General features: G+C 32.2%; 1 protein-coding gene across 1 annotated transcript in view; it reads right to left on the bottom strand.

Annotated features, from left to right (window-relative positions):
- LOC114338213 (uncharacterized) overlaps window positions 1-12,061 on the bottom strand; it is a 101,352-nt gene extending 89,291 nt beyond the window's left edge. The window contains exon 1 of the mRNA XM_050641346.1: window positions 11,904-12,061. Within this exon, the coding sequence (XP_050497303.1) occupies window positions 11,904-11,918 (15 nt within the window). The 5' untranslated portion in view covers window positions 11,919-12,061. The remainder of the gene's footprint in view (window positions 1-11,903) is intronic.
- Window positions 12,062-19,015: the final 6,954 nt, after the last annotated feature.

Here is a 19,015-nt window from a genome sequence, read left to right as displayed (position 1 = left end):
AAGAACTGCAAACCATGCTTTCAGAACTACACACCAAATCTTCTAAAATAGGACTGAAAATGAATTTAAACAAAAAAAAGTCAAGCACTCCGAAGAAACCGTGACAATAATAAACGACAAAGTAATAGAAAAAGTTGAAGAATATAATATATACTTTGAACAAAAAATAATACTAAACAGGGAAATTCAAACGGAAGAAATAAAAAGTAGAAGAAAGTTAGCAGGGGCAGCATTCGGTAAACTAAACTAAATACTCAGAAATCAGCAAATTCAACTACATCTTAGATCTAAAGTTTTTGATGAATGCATAATTCCGATATTAACATATGGAGCACAAACATGGTCAATCACAAAAAAGAATATGAACATACTCAGAGTCACTCAACATGCGATGGAAAGAGCAATGCTTGGCATATCACTTAAGGACAGGAAAACAAACACATGGATAAGACAGAAAACCAAAGTCACCGATTTGGTACAAAAATCATTAAAATTGAAATGGGAATACTCTGGACATGTAGCTAGGAGCGATCTAAATAAATGGTACAGAACAATTCTAATCTGGAGACCATACCAACACAAAGGACCCAGATGCAGACCTTCTATGAGATGGACAGATGATCTGAAATGGACTGCCGAGAAAAATTGGCTACAAGTAGCGTACAACAAAAAACAATGGAAAGGAAGACTTGAAGAGGCTTATGTTCACATGTGGACGTGAATGGCTAGACGAAGAAGAAGAAGGAGAAGAAGTTATAGACGGTGAAGCCTTGAGATTAACGACAAACCAGGAAATGCACCTGATCTTTGCAAAACCAGGCTTGGTGACTAAAATAAATAAAGAGCAAATCAGCAAATGAGCTGGCCCCTTACAGGCGGTAGAGGGGGAAAGTGTAAGAACCATCAAGAAAATGTTTCTGGGTTGGCAGAGAGGAAGAAGAAGAAGAGGATGATCCTGACTCCGATTAATAGAGGTTGTGCTTAAAAAAATTGGGAATTCGACTGTGGCTGTAGCGGGACAACAGCAGAGAAAAATGGAGTGATATCGTGAAGCAGGCTGAGACCCTTCAAGGGCTATAGCACGATGGGCTAAGGTATAGTCTAGTCGCAACATAGGGGGTCCCGTGGGCACTTTTAGGTCGCCGCGATTTGATGGTGGTATTATAGGTTTTTGGGTCGTTGAATCCAATCGAAGTGGTCTGGAGTGGTCACAAATGTTGTACGTTTAATTGTTATTAACAAATTATGGTAAAAATAAGTGTTTTTCAAAAATTATTCGAAGCCCTGTAAATAAATTCATAGTGGTCTTCTCTGGTGTATTTTTGGTCGCTGAATCGAATGCAACTAGTCGCGATTACTCAAAATGTGTTCTTATTTTGTTAATAACAAAATAGTTGTTTATTCTCCGAAAAGCTCGAAATGCGTTATCTACAGCCAGTTTGTAGTCTTTTTCATAGTATTTTTATACGCTAAATCGATTGCCGCTAGTCGTGATAGCTTAAACCACGTTCCGACTGTGTTATTAATAAATTATTGCAAAAATAATGGTCTATAGTACGTTTACTCACGGTTTTTGATCTAAATTTTAAAAAACCAACTGGAATGACATAAATTTTGGCATGCATGTAGCTAACATGTCAGACAAAACAAGTGATATTGCGCTGATGTGTGCTTTTACCCTGGGGGTGATTTTCACCCCGTTTCGGGGGTATAAAAGGAACCTTTTTAAAATAAGTATGGAATTGGATAAACTGATTAATCCTAAGCATCTTTTTTTTTATACAGTTTTTTCACCAAGTCAATACTTTTCGAGTTATTTGTGAGTAAATATGTTCATTTTTCAACAAAAAAACAAAAATAACTCGAAAAGTATTGACTTAGTGAAAAAACTGGATAGAACAAAAGTTGCTTAGAATTAATCAGTTTATCCACTTCCGGACTTATTTTAAAGGATTCTTTTTTCATCCTCGAAAAGGGATGAAACACCCCCAGAGTAAAACCAGACATCGGCACAATATCACTTGTTTTGTTTGACATGTTAGCTAGGTGTATGCCAAATTTCATGTCAATCCAAGTGGTTTTTTAAAATCTAGAGCAAAAATCGTAAGTAAACGTACTATAAACCGTTATTTTTGCAATAATTTATTAATAATAAAGTCGGAACGTGGTTTAAGCTATCACGACTAGTGACAATCGATTTAGCGTATAAAAAATACTATGAAAAAGACTACAAACTTGCTGTAGACGACGCATTTCGAGCTTTTCGGCGAATAAACAATTATTTTGTTATTAAGAAAATAAGAACATATTTTGAATAATCGCTACTAGTCACATTCGATTCAGCAAGCAAAAATACACCAGAGAAGACCTTAACACTATCAATTTATTTACAGGGCTTCTAATAATTCCTGAAAAACACCTAATTTTAAAATAATTTGTTAATAACAATTTAACGCACCACATTTGGGCTTCCAGACCACTTCCATTGGATTCAGCGACCCAAAAAACCTATAATACCACCATCAAATCGCGGCTAAAAGTGCCCACGGGACCCCCTATGCTGCGACTAGACTAGTAAGGTAAAGAACCAAGTAATCGTCTAGTACTCGAACACAGGCAAGCAAAAAATTTAATAGTCGTTGTTAATGATTTGAGAAGTGAAGTAAAATCTTAGAAAGATGTTTAGTCACTGAACACTTTTATTGGTAATACAGTTTAGTTATTTTTTAATCGAAGTCATCTTTATATACATATTAATTATAATTTTACTCTCTTTCTAAACTGTTTACATTTTTAACTCAAAAGAATGTTTGTTTTCCAAAAAATGTTTGATGTAGTACCCTTTCTGACCAAGACACCGGTGTCCGACACCGGTGTCTGCTACCGGTTTTCAATTCAGCAAAGCATGAGCCACTAAAATCAGCCAGACACTCAAAACTGGCTCGTCTGGCTCGTCTGTTGTAGTCTTCATTTACATTTCAAACAATTCATTGCTGCACGGTGGCGGACACCGGTGTCAGACACCAGTGTTCCAGTCTGCAAGAGTACTTAGGCTATTGTATTTTGTCTATTGTTTTTTATCTGGTTTTTGTGAGTAAAATTTCTTCTATGTAGTCTGTCCAATATATGTTAAATTGCAGTCCTTACAATGTACTACGACCTGAGTGTCTGTCTTTATTGATGCTGATTGAATTTTTGAAGTTATACTTCTTTACAATCGATAGTGAAATTTTATAATACCGGGCGCATGCGCACACAGACCGTATGTGGTTCGTTGCTAATCTTTCAAGTATGTATGTATCAGCGCTGTCAGCGCAAATATGTCATTAAAAGGATATATTAGTGTTTTTATTAGTGTATTATTTATCATAATTTTTGTGTCTTTGGATTTGTCTTCCTCGGGAATAAGATATTTTATAATAATAGTAAGTATATTTAAAGTATTTTTGTATACTTCACTTGGTCTATTAAATTTGTCAGTATGTATGAGAAATCTTGTAACCTGTCAAAGCAACGGGAATATAGTTCAGTGGTAGAGCGTGTGACCAGAGAGCGAGAGGTCCCGTGTTCCAATCCCGGACGATTCATATTATTTTTTTTTGTATCGTTTTAATAAAAAAAATTTAAAAGTGGTAGGTAAGAAAGTTAGTTTAAAATTTAAATAAAATACAAATAACCTGTTAAGTATATTTTTTTCTTTGAAATTATATAATAGAAGTATAACTTCTTACGTGCGTACAAAGTAAACACACATTCATTTTTTCAGCCAACTACAGGAAAACTTTTTCCTTGTTGATTTTCATATAAAACAATATTGAAAATTGACGGTCAGGAAATAGAGATAAAATTTAAATGAAGTATATGAACGCAATGATTTATTTTCTTTCTCCTCAACAAATATTATGTCTATAAGATCTTACAGATATTGTGGTCTATTGCACATATTGTTTCTTTGCGTTATTTTTCTGTGTATTTTATATTCAAAAGCACTTTACCTTCGCTGCAGGAAGTAGGCCACCACTCAGTAATTTACATTTTCTTCTGAGGTGCACAACTTGTTTGTTCATAGTAATACATACCGGCCGTATGACGTGTGAATGACCTACACTTACTATAATAGTTTGTTCTTTCTGCTTGCTTCTTTTTTCTATTCTTATAATCCAGCATGTAGCTTACGTTCGGGTCATTCGTAACTAATGATAATTTCGTTTAATTGGTAGGTTCAAACGTAAAACATGCTGTTAAGAAAATCATACGCATAATACTCATAATAGTCATGATAGAGAATAAACTATTTAATTATTTATGTTAAGACATTGCCTATTTATAATGTATTTTTTTCCATATATCATATCTGCTACATCTTTGAGAAAAGTATATAAATTTTTTTATCTTTTTTTCTTCTTCTTTTTCTTTTTGTATAGACATGACTGTCTGTTTTTTCAATGTGCCTCTAGTAAGTTGTCGTTCCATCGTTTTCGTGGTCTTACCACTGATCGTCTTCCTATTGGGGAACCGTCTCTCGCTGTCCTGACTACCCTATTTGTTGTCTTTCGGCTTATGCGGTCATTCCATTCTATTCTTCTGTTTCTTACCCAGTTATTAATGTTATCCACCTTGCATCTCCGTCGTATATCTGTACTTCTAGCTCTGTTCCATAGAGTCTTACCATCGATTTTTCGAAGGGTTTTCATCTCCGCTGTTTCGAGCAATATTTTTGTCCTCTGTGTCGGGTCGTGTTTCTGCCGCGTATGTCATTATTGGTCTGATGACTGTTTTGTAAATTCTGCCTTTCATTTTTTTTCCGATATTTTTATTTCTCCATATTGTGTCATTCAGGCAACCTGCGGCTCTGTTTGCTCTATTCACTTGATCTTCCACTTCTGTTTCGAGCCTTCCGTAGCTAGATAGTGTGATGCCTAGGTATTTAAACTCCATGCATTTTGTCATTTTGAGGAAATTAACATGTTAAATTTTCTGGCGATTATGTTAAATTGGTGCAGCATACGTTGTAAATCATCTTCACTTTGGGAGATTAGTATTGCATCGTCTGCATAGCAGATTATTGTAAGTTGTTTTTCTCCCATTTGGTATCCTTTTTTAGTTCTTACTTTTATTATTATTTCGTCCATGATCAGGTTGAACAATAAAGGACTCAAGGAATCCCCCTGTCTTATCCCACTGCCGGCTTCAATTGGGTCAGTTAGTTCATCTTCCACTTTTACTTTTATTGTGTTGTTCTGGTAGATGTTTTCTATCGTTTTAATTATTCCCAAAAGTACCTCTCTCGAGTATAACAAGTCAAGTTATCTATTTTTGTCAAATATATTAGACAAAATAACCAAAATGGCCATCTGCAGAACATTAATTAGACCCCATGTTACCTATCGTTATGAGACCTTGGTAATAACAAAAAGAGATGAAGTGCAACTCGTGACATTCGAGAGAAAGGCACTGAGAAGAGTTTACAACCTGTTGAAGAGTAAGACATGAAGAATCAGGAGAAAGAACGAGATTTATAAATTTAATGGAGGGTACGATAAAAAGTTAGACTTGTCCAGAGACGAGAAGATGCAAAATCAACAAAGAAAATATTACAATGGAAGTCGATAGAATGACGAAAAATAGGAAGACATAGAATGAGACAGTTCGATAACGGAGAAGACCACACGAAAACTATGACTGTAAGACAATGGAGGAGAATCTTCTATCTGTTCTCCAATTTTGAGTTGTTTAAAGCCAATGTAGGTATTAACTATATTTAAGTAAATTGATTTAGATTTGGGGGTGGGTTTAAAGTGGTTAACAAATATCAAATTCCTGGAGATTTTAACAAATCGAGGGCTGAGAACAATAAGGTGCCAAGCTCCATTTCATAAATTTTTCAGGAAACAAGTTTAAATTGTGATAACGCCTCACGTTAGATAGTGTCGTAAGTAAGATTCTAATGTGCAATTTTGTAACATAATATTTACTGACGTCTGCAGTGTACTTGGAACCTTATTGCGCTATAAGCCTTGTACTTGGAAGCTTATGGAATTATAAGATAAGCATTTCACAAAAAATTTAAAATTTTTTAAAGTTTTTAGCGCACTTGGTGAAATTAAGGTATAAATTTAAAAATAAATCAAATATTTATTTTTAAATAGAAAATCCTAAGGCAAGTTACAGTTTCCTACTACTCTTTCAATAGTTTTTATAAGCGCTTAGGGGGGAGGGACAAAAACCCTGGGTACACCACTGAACGTATATTTGTTTCGTTGAAATCATATAATAGAAGTATAACTTCTTACGTGGGTACAAAGTACACACACTCTTAATTTTTCTAAAGTACTTGTCGCTTAGAACCTTATTGCCCGAACCTGAAAGTATTTCAAGTACTTGAAACCTTATTTCATCATTGAATACACCGCCATCTAGAAACAATTCAACGTTTTTCAACTATCATTCGATGCAGAATTCTTTATTAAATACAATTCTTTTAAAAACCGATTTTGTACAAAATGTCGCTTGGAACCCTATTGCTCTCAACCCTCGAAATATCTTAAAAAAAAATTTTGAATACGACCACTTGGGTGGTGAGTAACAAAATTAATACTTTAACAACATTAACAGAAGAGCAACATTGATTAGATCTGAAAGATTATGTACAGAGGCTGTATCAGAATCTATTATGCGAGAACAGCCAAAGACATTTATAGAGAAGACAAAATGAAAGAATAAGTAAAGCGTTGATTTACAAAACTAGGTAAAGTAATTACACAGTGGTATTAGACAAAGTAATTCAATAAGCCCATTACAATGTAATATTACTATGGATGAGTTATTAATCGAAGTAAGCAAAGGAAAATAGCACATGGAAATTAGTAAAATACTGTTATGCGGACAATGCTGTTCTGATAGCAGAAAATAAACACGATCTTCAACGGCTCTTATAACGTTTAATAACGTAACTTGTGAGTTAATTTATCAAATAGCAAAATTAAAATTTTCATCCAAAATGTTTAAACAACAATAAAGTTAAACCCCCTACTGATAATCCAAGGAAGTTCGCATATAGATCCATTAAAAACTCACGGTCAGGAAATAACAAACATAAAATTTTTGAAAGTGAAGTTATGTTCATATTCAACGTATTTTACCCAAAGAAATGAATATTTTAAAAATCGAAAAATTAGTGGCCGGTATTTTTCAACTGGAAAATTTGGGGAGGAGTCAATAGAAAAGGCGTACCATCCCGTGTGTATCGAAATTTTTACTGAATCATAATTTTTTATTAATCCTTATTAAAAAAAGTGATTTTTCATTCTTTTCATTTTTGTGTAAAAACTACGCATTATAGATGAAAATGTTCAACAGACGACTTTTTTAAATACACTTCTCTTTAAATTTAGATTGTATAAATTAAAAAATGTTTATAAACAATTTTTTTTTCAAATTAAACCCAAAATTGTTTATAATTATTCTAATAAACAATAAAACACATTGCGCAATGTAAGTTGTACAGTCCTCTCTTTTTTTAAAAATATGTGTTTTTTCATAACCTTTCAGATGATTTGTTTTGTTTTTTTTTTATAAAGTTTAAAACGGCGCAGATGATTTGTTTATAAAGAGAAAAAATTTTTTAAACGTCTTTTTTTTTGTTTTTTTCCTAAAATTATTTTTCTTGGATGGAACAAAGTTTTTTTAGGTTTTTTGGATCATTCCAAACAGAAAAGGTCTTTAGTGACTTTTCTTTAAAGTTGATAGTTTTTGACATATAAGCGATTAAAAATTGAAAAATTGCGAAATCGGCCATTTTTAACCTTCAAAGACTATGTGAAAAACAGAAAATTTGAATGTTGCCAAGGTAGGTAGATATTCTTTAAACATCGATTGATGAAATCCCGAAGAGTTTTTTGCAATACAATATTCAAAATTCCTTTGTTTTTTAACTGCTAATCGAGCGTGCGCGATACTATTTTCCACCGTTGCATGTGTATACAGTATGGTGCAAATGAGAGGAATAAATTCGTTATTTCGTAAACCGGCGACTTTAAGGAAAAATCCCGAAACAGGTCGATTTTTATTTTTAAGTTATGATTTTGTGGCATATATGGTATACTAGTGACGTCATCCATCTGGGCGTGATGACGTAATCGATGATTTTTTTAAATGAGAATAGGGGTCGTGTGCCAGCTCATTTGAAAGGTTCTTTAACTCTCTATTCAGTAATATAAACATTTAAATAATTATTTATACAGGGTGTCCAAAAAATGTTTATTAAATTAAATTATTTGACAAAAAAAGAAGTAGAAGGACACCCTGTATAAATAATTATGTAAATGTTTATATTACTGAATAGATAATTCAAGAAACTTTCAAATGAACTAGCACACGACCGCTATTCTCATTTAAAAAAATCATCACGCCCAGATGGATGACGTCACTAGTATACCATATATGCCATAATATCATAACTTAAAAATAAAAATCGACCTGTTTCGGGATTTTTTCTTCAAGTCGCCGGTTTACGAAATAACGAATTTATTCCTTTCATTTGCACAATACTGTATGTCGGTATAAAACAGTGTGGCGCACGCTTGATTAGCAATTAAAAAGCAAATGAGTTTTGAATATTGTATTGCAAAAAACTCTTCTGGATTTCATCAATCGATGTGTAAAGAATATCTACCTACCTTGGCAACGTTCAAATTTTCAGTTTTTCACATAGTTTTTGAGGGTTAAAAATAGCCGATTTCGCAATTTTTCAATTTTTAATCGCTTATATGTTAAAAACTATCAACTTTAGAGAAATATCACTACAGACCTTTTCTGTTTGGAATGATCCAAAAAAATAAACAAACTTTGTTCCATGCAAAAAAAGATAATTTTAGGAAAAAAACAAAAAAAAAACGTTTAAAAAATTTTGGACCCACTTTTGGTCCTGGCAACATGCAAATTTGTTAAAAGGGGTCCTTTTTGAGTAAGATTGTGCAAAAAATCCGAATCGGAATATTTTTCCTAGCGGATGCGCAGAGGCTTTCTGGACTAACATAAATATGATTGTTTAAAAACATTAAAATTTGGGAAATTACGAAGAGAATAACATCAAAATGACCTTCTAAATATTGACAAAGCACCTGTACAGGCATTTGAAAATGACCTGTTTCTGAACAGATGAAATTGTTTAAAAACTACTCGGCCGATCGAGCCCATCTTTTGCTCATATAGTAAAGACATACCTAATAGTCCAGAGCGCATCTGTTTTGAGATGGACGTTGAGAGGTGAGTCATATTTTTTTGCAGAAAAGTCTTGGGATTAACTCATATAATAATAATTGAGTTATCCTCCCACTCAAAGAGAGCCGGAACATTGATTAAATAATCAAAATGTCGAAAAATTAAGAAAAAATTCCATTTTTTTCTTCGTTTTTTGATTATAACTTTAAAAGTATTAATTTCCGAGAAAAGTTGCAATAACGTAAAAGTTGCGTAATTAAATTTTCAACAATATAGGATTAGCTGAAAATTTTAAAAATTATCACCCTTGTTGCAAAATAGCAATAATTGCGAAAAAAAACTTAAAAAACAAGTATTCGCATTTTACGCTTTTTAACCATTTATGCTACACTTAGGAGCTTCATATTTTACTCGGAAAAAGTTTATGATACAATAAAATAATACTGTAAATTTTATTAAGATCGGTTTAATAGATTTTGCAAAATAAATTTTACAATCCAGCTTTCGCAAAAAAAATTCATTTTTTCAAAATGTTGCAGGACTGAAAATGAAGTAGATAGCAAGTTGATTTTTTTACATATAGAAAAATACTGTACCTTCCATTGGCAATTTGCAAAATTAAAATCGGTTAACTACCACGGCCGTCAAGAAGTTTTTTAAATAAACATTAATTTTGGGTGCTACGCGCAGGACAGCGGTGTTTGATTCACACAAATTGATGTCCACCAATATTTCTTCCTATCTTTATCTAATATATTATTTTCTTATTCTATATTTTGTTGTATTTTAATATTTTAATTCCACAAAAATCAACCTTATTTGATTATTGTTTGTGAAATATTGTTTAAACAATTGCATATGTTTAAAAATAATAAACGTTTATTCTCTAAGTTAAAATAGATGAACACAGAAAGTTTTTGCTAAAAAACCGTAATTTCAAAAGTATGTGTTTTTATTCTGCAATAAACAAATTTATTTATTTATATCAAAAAGTACTAAAAATTAAAATTTATCAATCATTATCAAAGGTCATTGGAATGCCCAATCATAGCAAACGTATCCGCTGTCCTACGCGTAGCACCAAAAATTAATGTTTGCTTAAAAAAAATCATGACGCCGTGGTAGTTAACTGATTTTAATTTTGCAAATTGCAAATAGAGGGTACAGTATTCTTCTATGTGTAAAAAAAAAGTCAACTTGCTATCTGCTTTATTTTCAGTCCTGCAACATTTTGAAAAAATGAATTTTTTTTGCTGGATTGCAAAATTTATTTTGCAAAATCTATTGAACCGATCTTAATAAAACTTCCAGTATTGTTTTACTATATCATTATGTTTTTCTGCGTAAAATATGAAGGTCCCAAGTGTAGCATAAATGGTTGGAAAACGTAAAATTTGAATACTTGTTTTTTTTATGGTTTTTTCACAATTATTGCCATTTTGCAAAAATGGTGACAATTTTTAGAATTTTTAACCAATCCTATATTGTAGAAAATTTAATTACGCAACTTTTATGTTGATACAACTTTTCTCGGAAGTGAATACTTTTGAAAGTTATAAACAAAAAACGAATAAAAAAATCGAATTTTTCTTTAATTTGTTGACATTTTGATTATTTAAACAATTTTCCGGACCTTTTTGAGTGGGAGGATGACTCAAATATTATTATATGAGTTATTTCAAGCAATTCCAACATCCAAATGTACTAATATTTTTACAGATGCGCCCTGGTCTATAAAAAACATTATGAAATATGTTTTAATTTATTTTTTTTATTTTAATAATTATAAACAAAAAATACTTAATTTCGAGTTTAACTTGCAATAACTTCTGTGTTTATAATTTAGTTTAGAAAATCTCATTTTAAAGAGAAAGTATATTTAAAAAGTCGTATGTTAAACGTTTTTTCAAAACACATTTTGTGAACGAATATTGAAGACAATGAAAAAAGTCGCTTTTTTGCGTAAATGAAAAACGAGGACGCAAAAAAAATTTCGATACCCACGAGATGAAACTTCTTTTCTATTAACTTCCCCCAGATATCCCAGTTGAAAAATACCGACCAGTAATTTTTCGATTTTTAAATACTTCGTTTCCTCGGGTACAAACAGTATTTTTCATAATTATACAATAAAAATTAAAATGTAAACTTTTAGTACGATATAGCTAAGATAGATATTTTTTGTTTATGTTAATTATATTATTTATTGACAAATACTTAAATTGGTAAGATAATAAAATGTACATTGTTTACAAATAAAGTAATTAAAATTGATTAATCCAACAACTATTTAAATTATTAATTTGGATAATAAATATATTAAGAAATCTTTAAAAGATTTTTCTGTATATATATTCGGTAATAAATATATCATAAATTTATTTTCGATTCAAATAATAAAAGAATTAATTTTTTATATTACTATTGTGATAATAATATATTAATATATATTTGTCATAATTTGGTTTTAATTTCCTAAACACACCAATTGGCTTTTTGATTTTTTGAAAAGAGTAATTTTAAGTTTGCGATTTATATTTGTATCGAATTTTTTTCACAAATTCACATAAGATCCCGTTTCTAGAAGCCCTTAAATCCTTTAAATGGCAACATAAGACACAAATCACTGTCATCACTACACCTGATCACTATCATCCATCACTGATATCGAAAATTATTACCTGTTGAGACTTCATGGTAATCCAGTCAGAAAAATCACATAAGGATCTTGAAAACTACACTACATAAACTCTTAAGTATGATCGTTTTTGGAAAATAAGCTTGAAGTGTGAGGAGTGATGGTTATATAGATTTACTGTTGAATACGCCGAAAGAGATGAACACCATCCCCTCTTTAAAAGGCTTAGTTGACTATACTAAAGTTGGGATATGATCAGACGGACATATAGAGAAAGTAGGATATCAACGAAAGTAGCCATACCCACTTGTGTTGTAAAAAGTATCACAGTATTCGTATAAAATCGTATTTTTTCTTCAGGCCCACACTATTTCCATAATATATTTCAAAATAGTCTGGCTTACCGGTTAACGAATAATACTACACTAAAAAAAATAATACCGCGAAATAATATACTAAACAACAATTTTCAAATAATTTATTTTCATTTTAATGTAATAATTCTTGTTGTCTTCGCTAATGCCATTTAACTATGGCCATTTTTACAACACTAAGGGTCGGTTTCACCAACAAAAAATAAATCAGTGAATAGTTATTCGTCGAATAAGATTTATTAGTCGATTAAATTTTATTGCGTTTCAATAACTACTTGTAATCCTCAGTTAGTTATTCGTCAAATAAGTTCAAAGTATAATGATTTTCCACAGACTGTACTCGTTGACACAAGCGAATGACAGTTCTTCTTCCTAATATTAGTTTGTTGGCCTCCACCTCTTCGGTGTTTTGCCAAGCACATTGCATTATTTTCCACTGTAATCCCACGTGACCTCTGGTTGGCACATAAACTAACAAAGAGGTTATGTTTGTAGGTATCTATTTTTCAATGATTTTTCATTGTTTATAATCATCGTATTTTGTCTATTTTGGATTTCGTTTCCTGTTTTTGTGAACTTTATAAACTTAACCACAATGCAAAGTGATTATTTAAGGAAATTATTATTGGAAACTTCAGATGTTGCGAGAAAGGTAGGCGAAATAATTTTTATTTCTTGTTCATTTTGCCCCGTTATTTATCAATAATGATGAATTTTGCAAGCAATAACATTATTTCTTTTATTGTTTTAGATATTTATTGAAGCTGAAAATAATTGGGGATTTAGATCCATACCCAATTCAGTCAGAATTGGATTTTACAGTTAAGTGCAGTCCATCAAGTTACTATTATAGATATTTATACATATTTGGTGGAGTCTCACAGTTGCTACTCTAAGCAGCAGATGAAAGCATACAAAAGCCTTCAGGCACATAAATATTTTACAGCTGGATTTGTTATGAATGGAGTAAAAATTGTTAATGATTTCCTGATTTCCATATTATTGTAGGAAAGGTATGCCTTTATTTTATTTATTCACCATTAAGAAATATATGGATAACAGTATTAGTAAATTGAAAAAGACTGCAAGACTTGTACACACTTCTGAATAGGTCAAAACGGCAAACAGGTGTATGTTTTCAAAAAACTTTTTTTTTTTTTTTAAAAACTTTACACACTATCAAAAGTTTTTTGAAAACATACACCTGTTTGCCGTTTTGACCAGTATTAGTGTCTTTTGGATAAATTGGTTCTAAATATTAGATTTATTTACGTTTATATATCTGTATGAAACCAGACATATCGTCGTCCTAATCTGTAAACTGCGAACTCCATAATTCTCTGAAAATGATTTATTACTGCCATCTATTTGAATTACTGTCATGATTGTTCTAAAATTATATTGTATGAATGTCTGATTTTAAATAAAATATTCTCAATCATTGTAAAGAATGCAAATACTCTAATAAAAATTAATTTTTGTAGTTAAAGAATTTCCAAAAAAATAAAATATTTTTTTTAGGTGAAGCATTTGCAAAAAGCTAATGCTAAACGACTAAATGCTTGGGTGGGGTGATAGCCAGTTCTGATGACATAGCAAATGCACATTGTATGCATATGGCTAAAGTATGCCCAGGGCAAGACAGATGAAGAAGAACCCAATGCATGTACATTTACAGCTACATGGTTTGGAGATAGCAACATATGCATTCTCTGATGAAAAACTAATGAGTTTTGAAACTGTTCGGTCAGAGTGCTTGTTGCGCTCACTAAACGAACTGAAATATGAGATGGCTTTGGCATTGTGTTGCAGCGATATGAAAACGGTTATTCATTTTTAATTATAATGTACTTCTTCATCATGAGTAATTATGTATTGGTCTTTTAAATGTGTATTTATTTTTGTAATTAGTATCAACTTGTAATGATAATGTACATTTATCGTTTAAGGTATGACTATGTTTTGACTCTAAAATAAATGTTTTAAAAATCGAATCCTGCCTCTTTCTGTTAGTAACTACCCATGGATATCACAAATTGTGCTTACTGATAGGTTTGTTCGTAGAATGATCAGCAACTCTTGCCAACCATCAGACACATGTGCATTCTTAGTCTATGAATGATAACTATTAACTGCACAACGCTAACTGTTAACTTCTCATGCATCTGATGGTTGGCAGCAGTTGCTAATCGTTTGTGTCGTACTACGAACAAACCTATTAAGCCGGACTCAAACAACTTGTGTACTTGGCGAATAATCGTCACTTGCGTATAGTGGCAATGCTGTGTGAGCGGGTTACTAGTACAATTATTGTAGTATTTGTCAAACACTAATAATAATAATGTTAATACTACTATTAATTATCAAAGAATTGTTCTAGTAACCCTCCCAAAAGACATAGTAACGCAAGTAACGATTATTCGCCAAGTACACGAGTCGTTTGAGCCCGGCTTTAGGTCTCGATCCCGTGTACCAAAAAAATTGATTAATAGCAAGCTGAAAATTTGTTAATAGCTTAACGGTGTCCAGTTGGAAAAACTTTGATGTATTGTAACACTGGAACAGGGGTAGTTTTAATTGTGAAACAGTTTGGCCACTCAGATTTGGAACATCAGATTACGAAAACATCCCATATATTTTGTCAGACAGAACATCCAATTGATCTGTTACCCTGTCATTAAATTCTCGTGCAAAAATCAGACTGCTACTGCTGTTACTCACCAACATGATTCATGTAGTTTGACATGGTCTTCGTGTTCTACTAATTAAAATGCCCAGTTGGTGATTTTTTCACCAGTCTGGTTTTTGCATGAGAGTTTAATGAATTGGTAGCAAATCAATTGGAAGTTTTATCTGACAAATTACATAAACATTTTCGTAGTTTGACCTTTCAAATTTTTAACCTGTTCCACAGTTAAAACTTCCAGTGTTCCCATGCATCAAAGTTTGTGGGACTAGACACCGTTAAGCTATTAATAAATTTTCAGCTTGCTATTAATCAACTTTTTTTTGGTAGGCGGGATCCAGGTCTAATGGAATAAATAAATAACAAAACAAATTCCCTGTCAAAACTGCATTTATTTTAAATAGAATGAAAAACAAAATAATATTGTTTTAACAAAATAGGGGATACATGTTAAAATTTAGTATTAATAAAGTTTGTCACATTGGCCTAAAATTAATGTCACTAGTTATGTTAGTGTTACATATAAATAATTATTGTAATAATATTAATAAAAATCATAATTCCTAGCATGAGTGCGTCCTGTTTTTTGATAATTTAGTTAGGCGAGGAAACAAATGAGTTTCTAATAGGGCTTTTCATTGATTGTCATTTGTTTCGAGCTCCTGTTAGATGTTGTATAATCCGTGTATAATATTACTATACAAGGATTATACGACATATGACAGAAGCTCAAAACAAATGACTGTGAATGAAAAGCCCTATAGAGGGAACACGAAAAAAATTAACATTATCCGATCAGCTCGACTTCCACAGTTCACTACTATACAACTTACAGGCATGTTTTCAGCACTTAAAATCACCAAAAACGAAAAGTTTATAAAATAATCAATCTAATGAATGTCTTTAAATATTATATTAAGCTCAAAATCACGACAAAAAACAAATTAAAATTAACAGTATTCTGATCAGTTGGACTTTCACAGTTCACTACTATACAAGTCACAGGCATGTTGTCAGCACTCAAAATCACCAAAACGTAAAGTTTATAAAATAATTAATCTAATGAATGTCTTTAAATACTATATTAAGCTCAAAATCACGACAAAAAACAAATTAAAATATTAAAATTAACATTATTCTGATCAGTTGGACTTTCACAGTTCACTACTATACAAGTCACAGGCATGTGTCAGCACTCAAAATTACCAAAAACGTAAAGTTTATAAAATAATTAATCTATGAATGTCTTTAAATACTATGTTAAGCTCAAAATCACGACAAAAAACAAATTAAAATTAACGTTATTCTGATCAGTTGGACTTACACTATTAGTTCCTATACAAGTGACAGGCATGTTGTCAGCAACACTTAAAATCATTTGATATAATTACGTTTACCTGTTATAAAACATTGTAGATAAATTCAAATTAAACTAATGAATTTTCTTTATTATTGATATTTAAAGTGAGGTTAGCTGTCAACTTATTCTAAGAATAAATATTTATCTGCCCGATATTGGACTAATAACTTATTTGGAGTTTATTCATAGAATAAGTCTTATTTGACGTTGGTGAAACGGAGATATGTCAGTTTTATTGGTCGAATAACTTTATTCATTGAATAGACCGCTATTTGTCGATGGTGAAACCGGCCCTAAAAGTAGATATACATTAAATAACGAAAACAAATAATGATTATATCACTTTAGCCAATGTCTTCTCCTTCTAGTGCAGAAGCACTCCAATAATGAAGGTTGGTTATAACCATTTCAAATTCGTCTCTATCTTCTGCTTTTTGTAAAAGCGTCTGTGTGTTTAGCCCGGTCTAGTCGCGAATTTTTTCAGCCAGGATTTTTGTCGTCAAACAGGGAAACTTTTTCCTTATTTTACCCTTCATAATCAGCTGCAACAGCTCATACTTATCATTTCTAAGTATGTGCCCCAAATACGTTCTCTTACTCCTTTTAATGGTGGTCTCTTCCAATTTTGTGCAACACCATTTCGTTCGTAATTTGATTGGTCCATGGTATCTTCAAAATTCTCCTAAAACCATCATCATCATCTTTGGCTTTTACAACTCTTCGTGAATCTTTGCCGCGTTTATTATTGTCTTCCATTGGTTCCGGTCCTGTGCTACTACTTCCCATGGTCTCACTTCCATCTTCTCCACGTCTTCTCCGACTACATCTTTCACCCTTTTTCTATGCCGTCCTGCCGGTCTTCTACAGTCTGGTCTTTCCCAAAACATATTGCTAATTAGTCTGTTGTCATCACTTCGTACCACGTGGCCTGCCTATCTTAGTATATTGGACTTTATGGATCTCACGATGTTTCCCTGTCCGAAGAGAGTCTCTAATTCATTGTTGTATCCGCTCCTCCATTCATTTGTCACACTGTCCCTGCAAAGACCATATATAACTCGTCTAAACTCTCCTAAAAATCCACATCTCAAAAGTTTTCAGTTTTATCATTAAATCAACAATAACAGTCAAAGCTTCGGCACCATAAAGAAGGATCATCATCATCCAGCCCTTTGCGTCCACTGCTGGACATAGGCCTCCCTCATTTTTGTCCATTGTGCTCTATTTTGAACACTTTGCATCCAGGATAGACGGAGGACTAAAGATGGATAGAGTGGATATAATATTCACCACCCGATATCGGATTTTGCAAATTAAGTCTTTGGTTACTTAGAGATTTCCTCATCTTCAAAAAGGCTGCTCTTGATTGCTCTTTTCTTGATCGAATTTTTGATTTCGGATTTAGATCTTCCGTAATCCAAACTCAAAAGAATCTCATTTTGTCCACTTGTTCAATGTCTTCATTTTTTTATCTGGATCCTTGTTACGACTTTACCCCTCTTACTGATAACCATGGTATCTGTTTTCTTTATGTTTACTGTTAAACTATTCTTTATGTTTACTGTTCCCCAGTAATACAAATTTTGATCAGTAACATCTTTAGTAATGTCTAATAGGTTAAATCTTTTGTAAAACTGAGCGACTTTTAGAAACTTTATAGTTTTCGTGATATCTGCAGGATTGTTGAACATTTCCTCAAGAGTAGGTATTCAGTCCAATGCTTTATGCAGGTACCTGAATGGTTGGCACTCGGTGAAGATATGCTTTATTGTAATCGTGGCAAGTTGGACGAATTCTTGAGGACATCAAGAATCGATGGGTAATTTTGTATGGTTAATTCGTAGTGTTTTAATAATCAATGCTTCTCTTTGAGTTACGAAGTTCAGGAAGAGATGACCAATAAACGGTTAGTTTATTGTAAAGTAGCCATACCCACTTGTGTTGTAAAAAGTATCACAATATTCGTGTCAAATCGCTGTATTTTTTCTTCAGACCCACACTATTTCCATAATATATTTCAAAATAGTCTGGCTTACCGGTTAACGAAGAATATATACTAATAAAAATAATACCTTGAAACGAAAACTCCAATAGACTACCCCAGCTAATTGAAATAATATTACTCCAATCATCCAAGATAGGTATCGTTCACCCCAGCTAGCTCAGTGTCTCAGGGTGTGTGTTCGTCTTGTCTTAATCTTAGATATATGAACTCTGAAAATTTAGAATGGAAGCAAACAAAACAGTATTTTTAACTAGTCATGTTTATTGTTCAATAAAGATATAATAAAAATGTGACTCATTAAATGCATTAACAAATATATTCAAATTCTTGCCAAAAACTAACAATTGTAGATTATATTTATGGCGTTTGGTATTGGTTCGATGGTAACTTCTTGATGTCGAATGGTATTGCTGTAGACTTCTTTAGACCTGGGCAGATGTTCGGCTCTAGGCCCCTGCAGCTGGAGATAGTAGTCATTGCAGTCTAGATGTCATGGTCTTCATTGCTGTCAGCCTTAGTGTCATCACCGGTGATAGGCTTTATGCTGGAGGCTCCCGAGGGGAGAAAGTTTGATTTCCTTCCAAAAACTATAAGATAAAAACACATATCAAACATCAAGAAGTGAAAACCAAATTGTACCTTTGCCAAATAGTATTCAAAAACTAGTAGATGGCAAGGGTAAATTAAATGGAATTAAGATTGATACTACTAGTTAAAATTTGATTTACAC

Source organism: Diabrotica virgifera, chromosome 10, assembly GCF_917563875.1.
Source record: "Diabrotica virgifera virgifera chromosome 10, PGI_DIABVI_V3a".
Classification (NCBI taxonomy): Eukaryota; Metazoa; Arthropoda; class Insecta; order Coleoptera; family Chrysomelidae; genus Diabrotica; species Diabrotica virgifera.
Note: the sequence above shows the minus strand (reverse complement) of the source record. Positions and strands in the feature narration are given on the sequence as shown.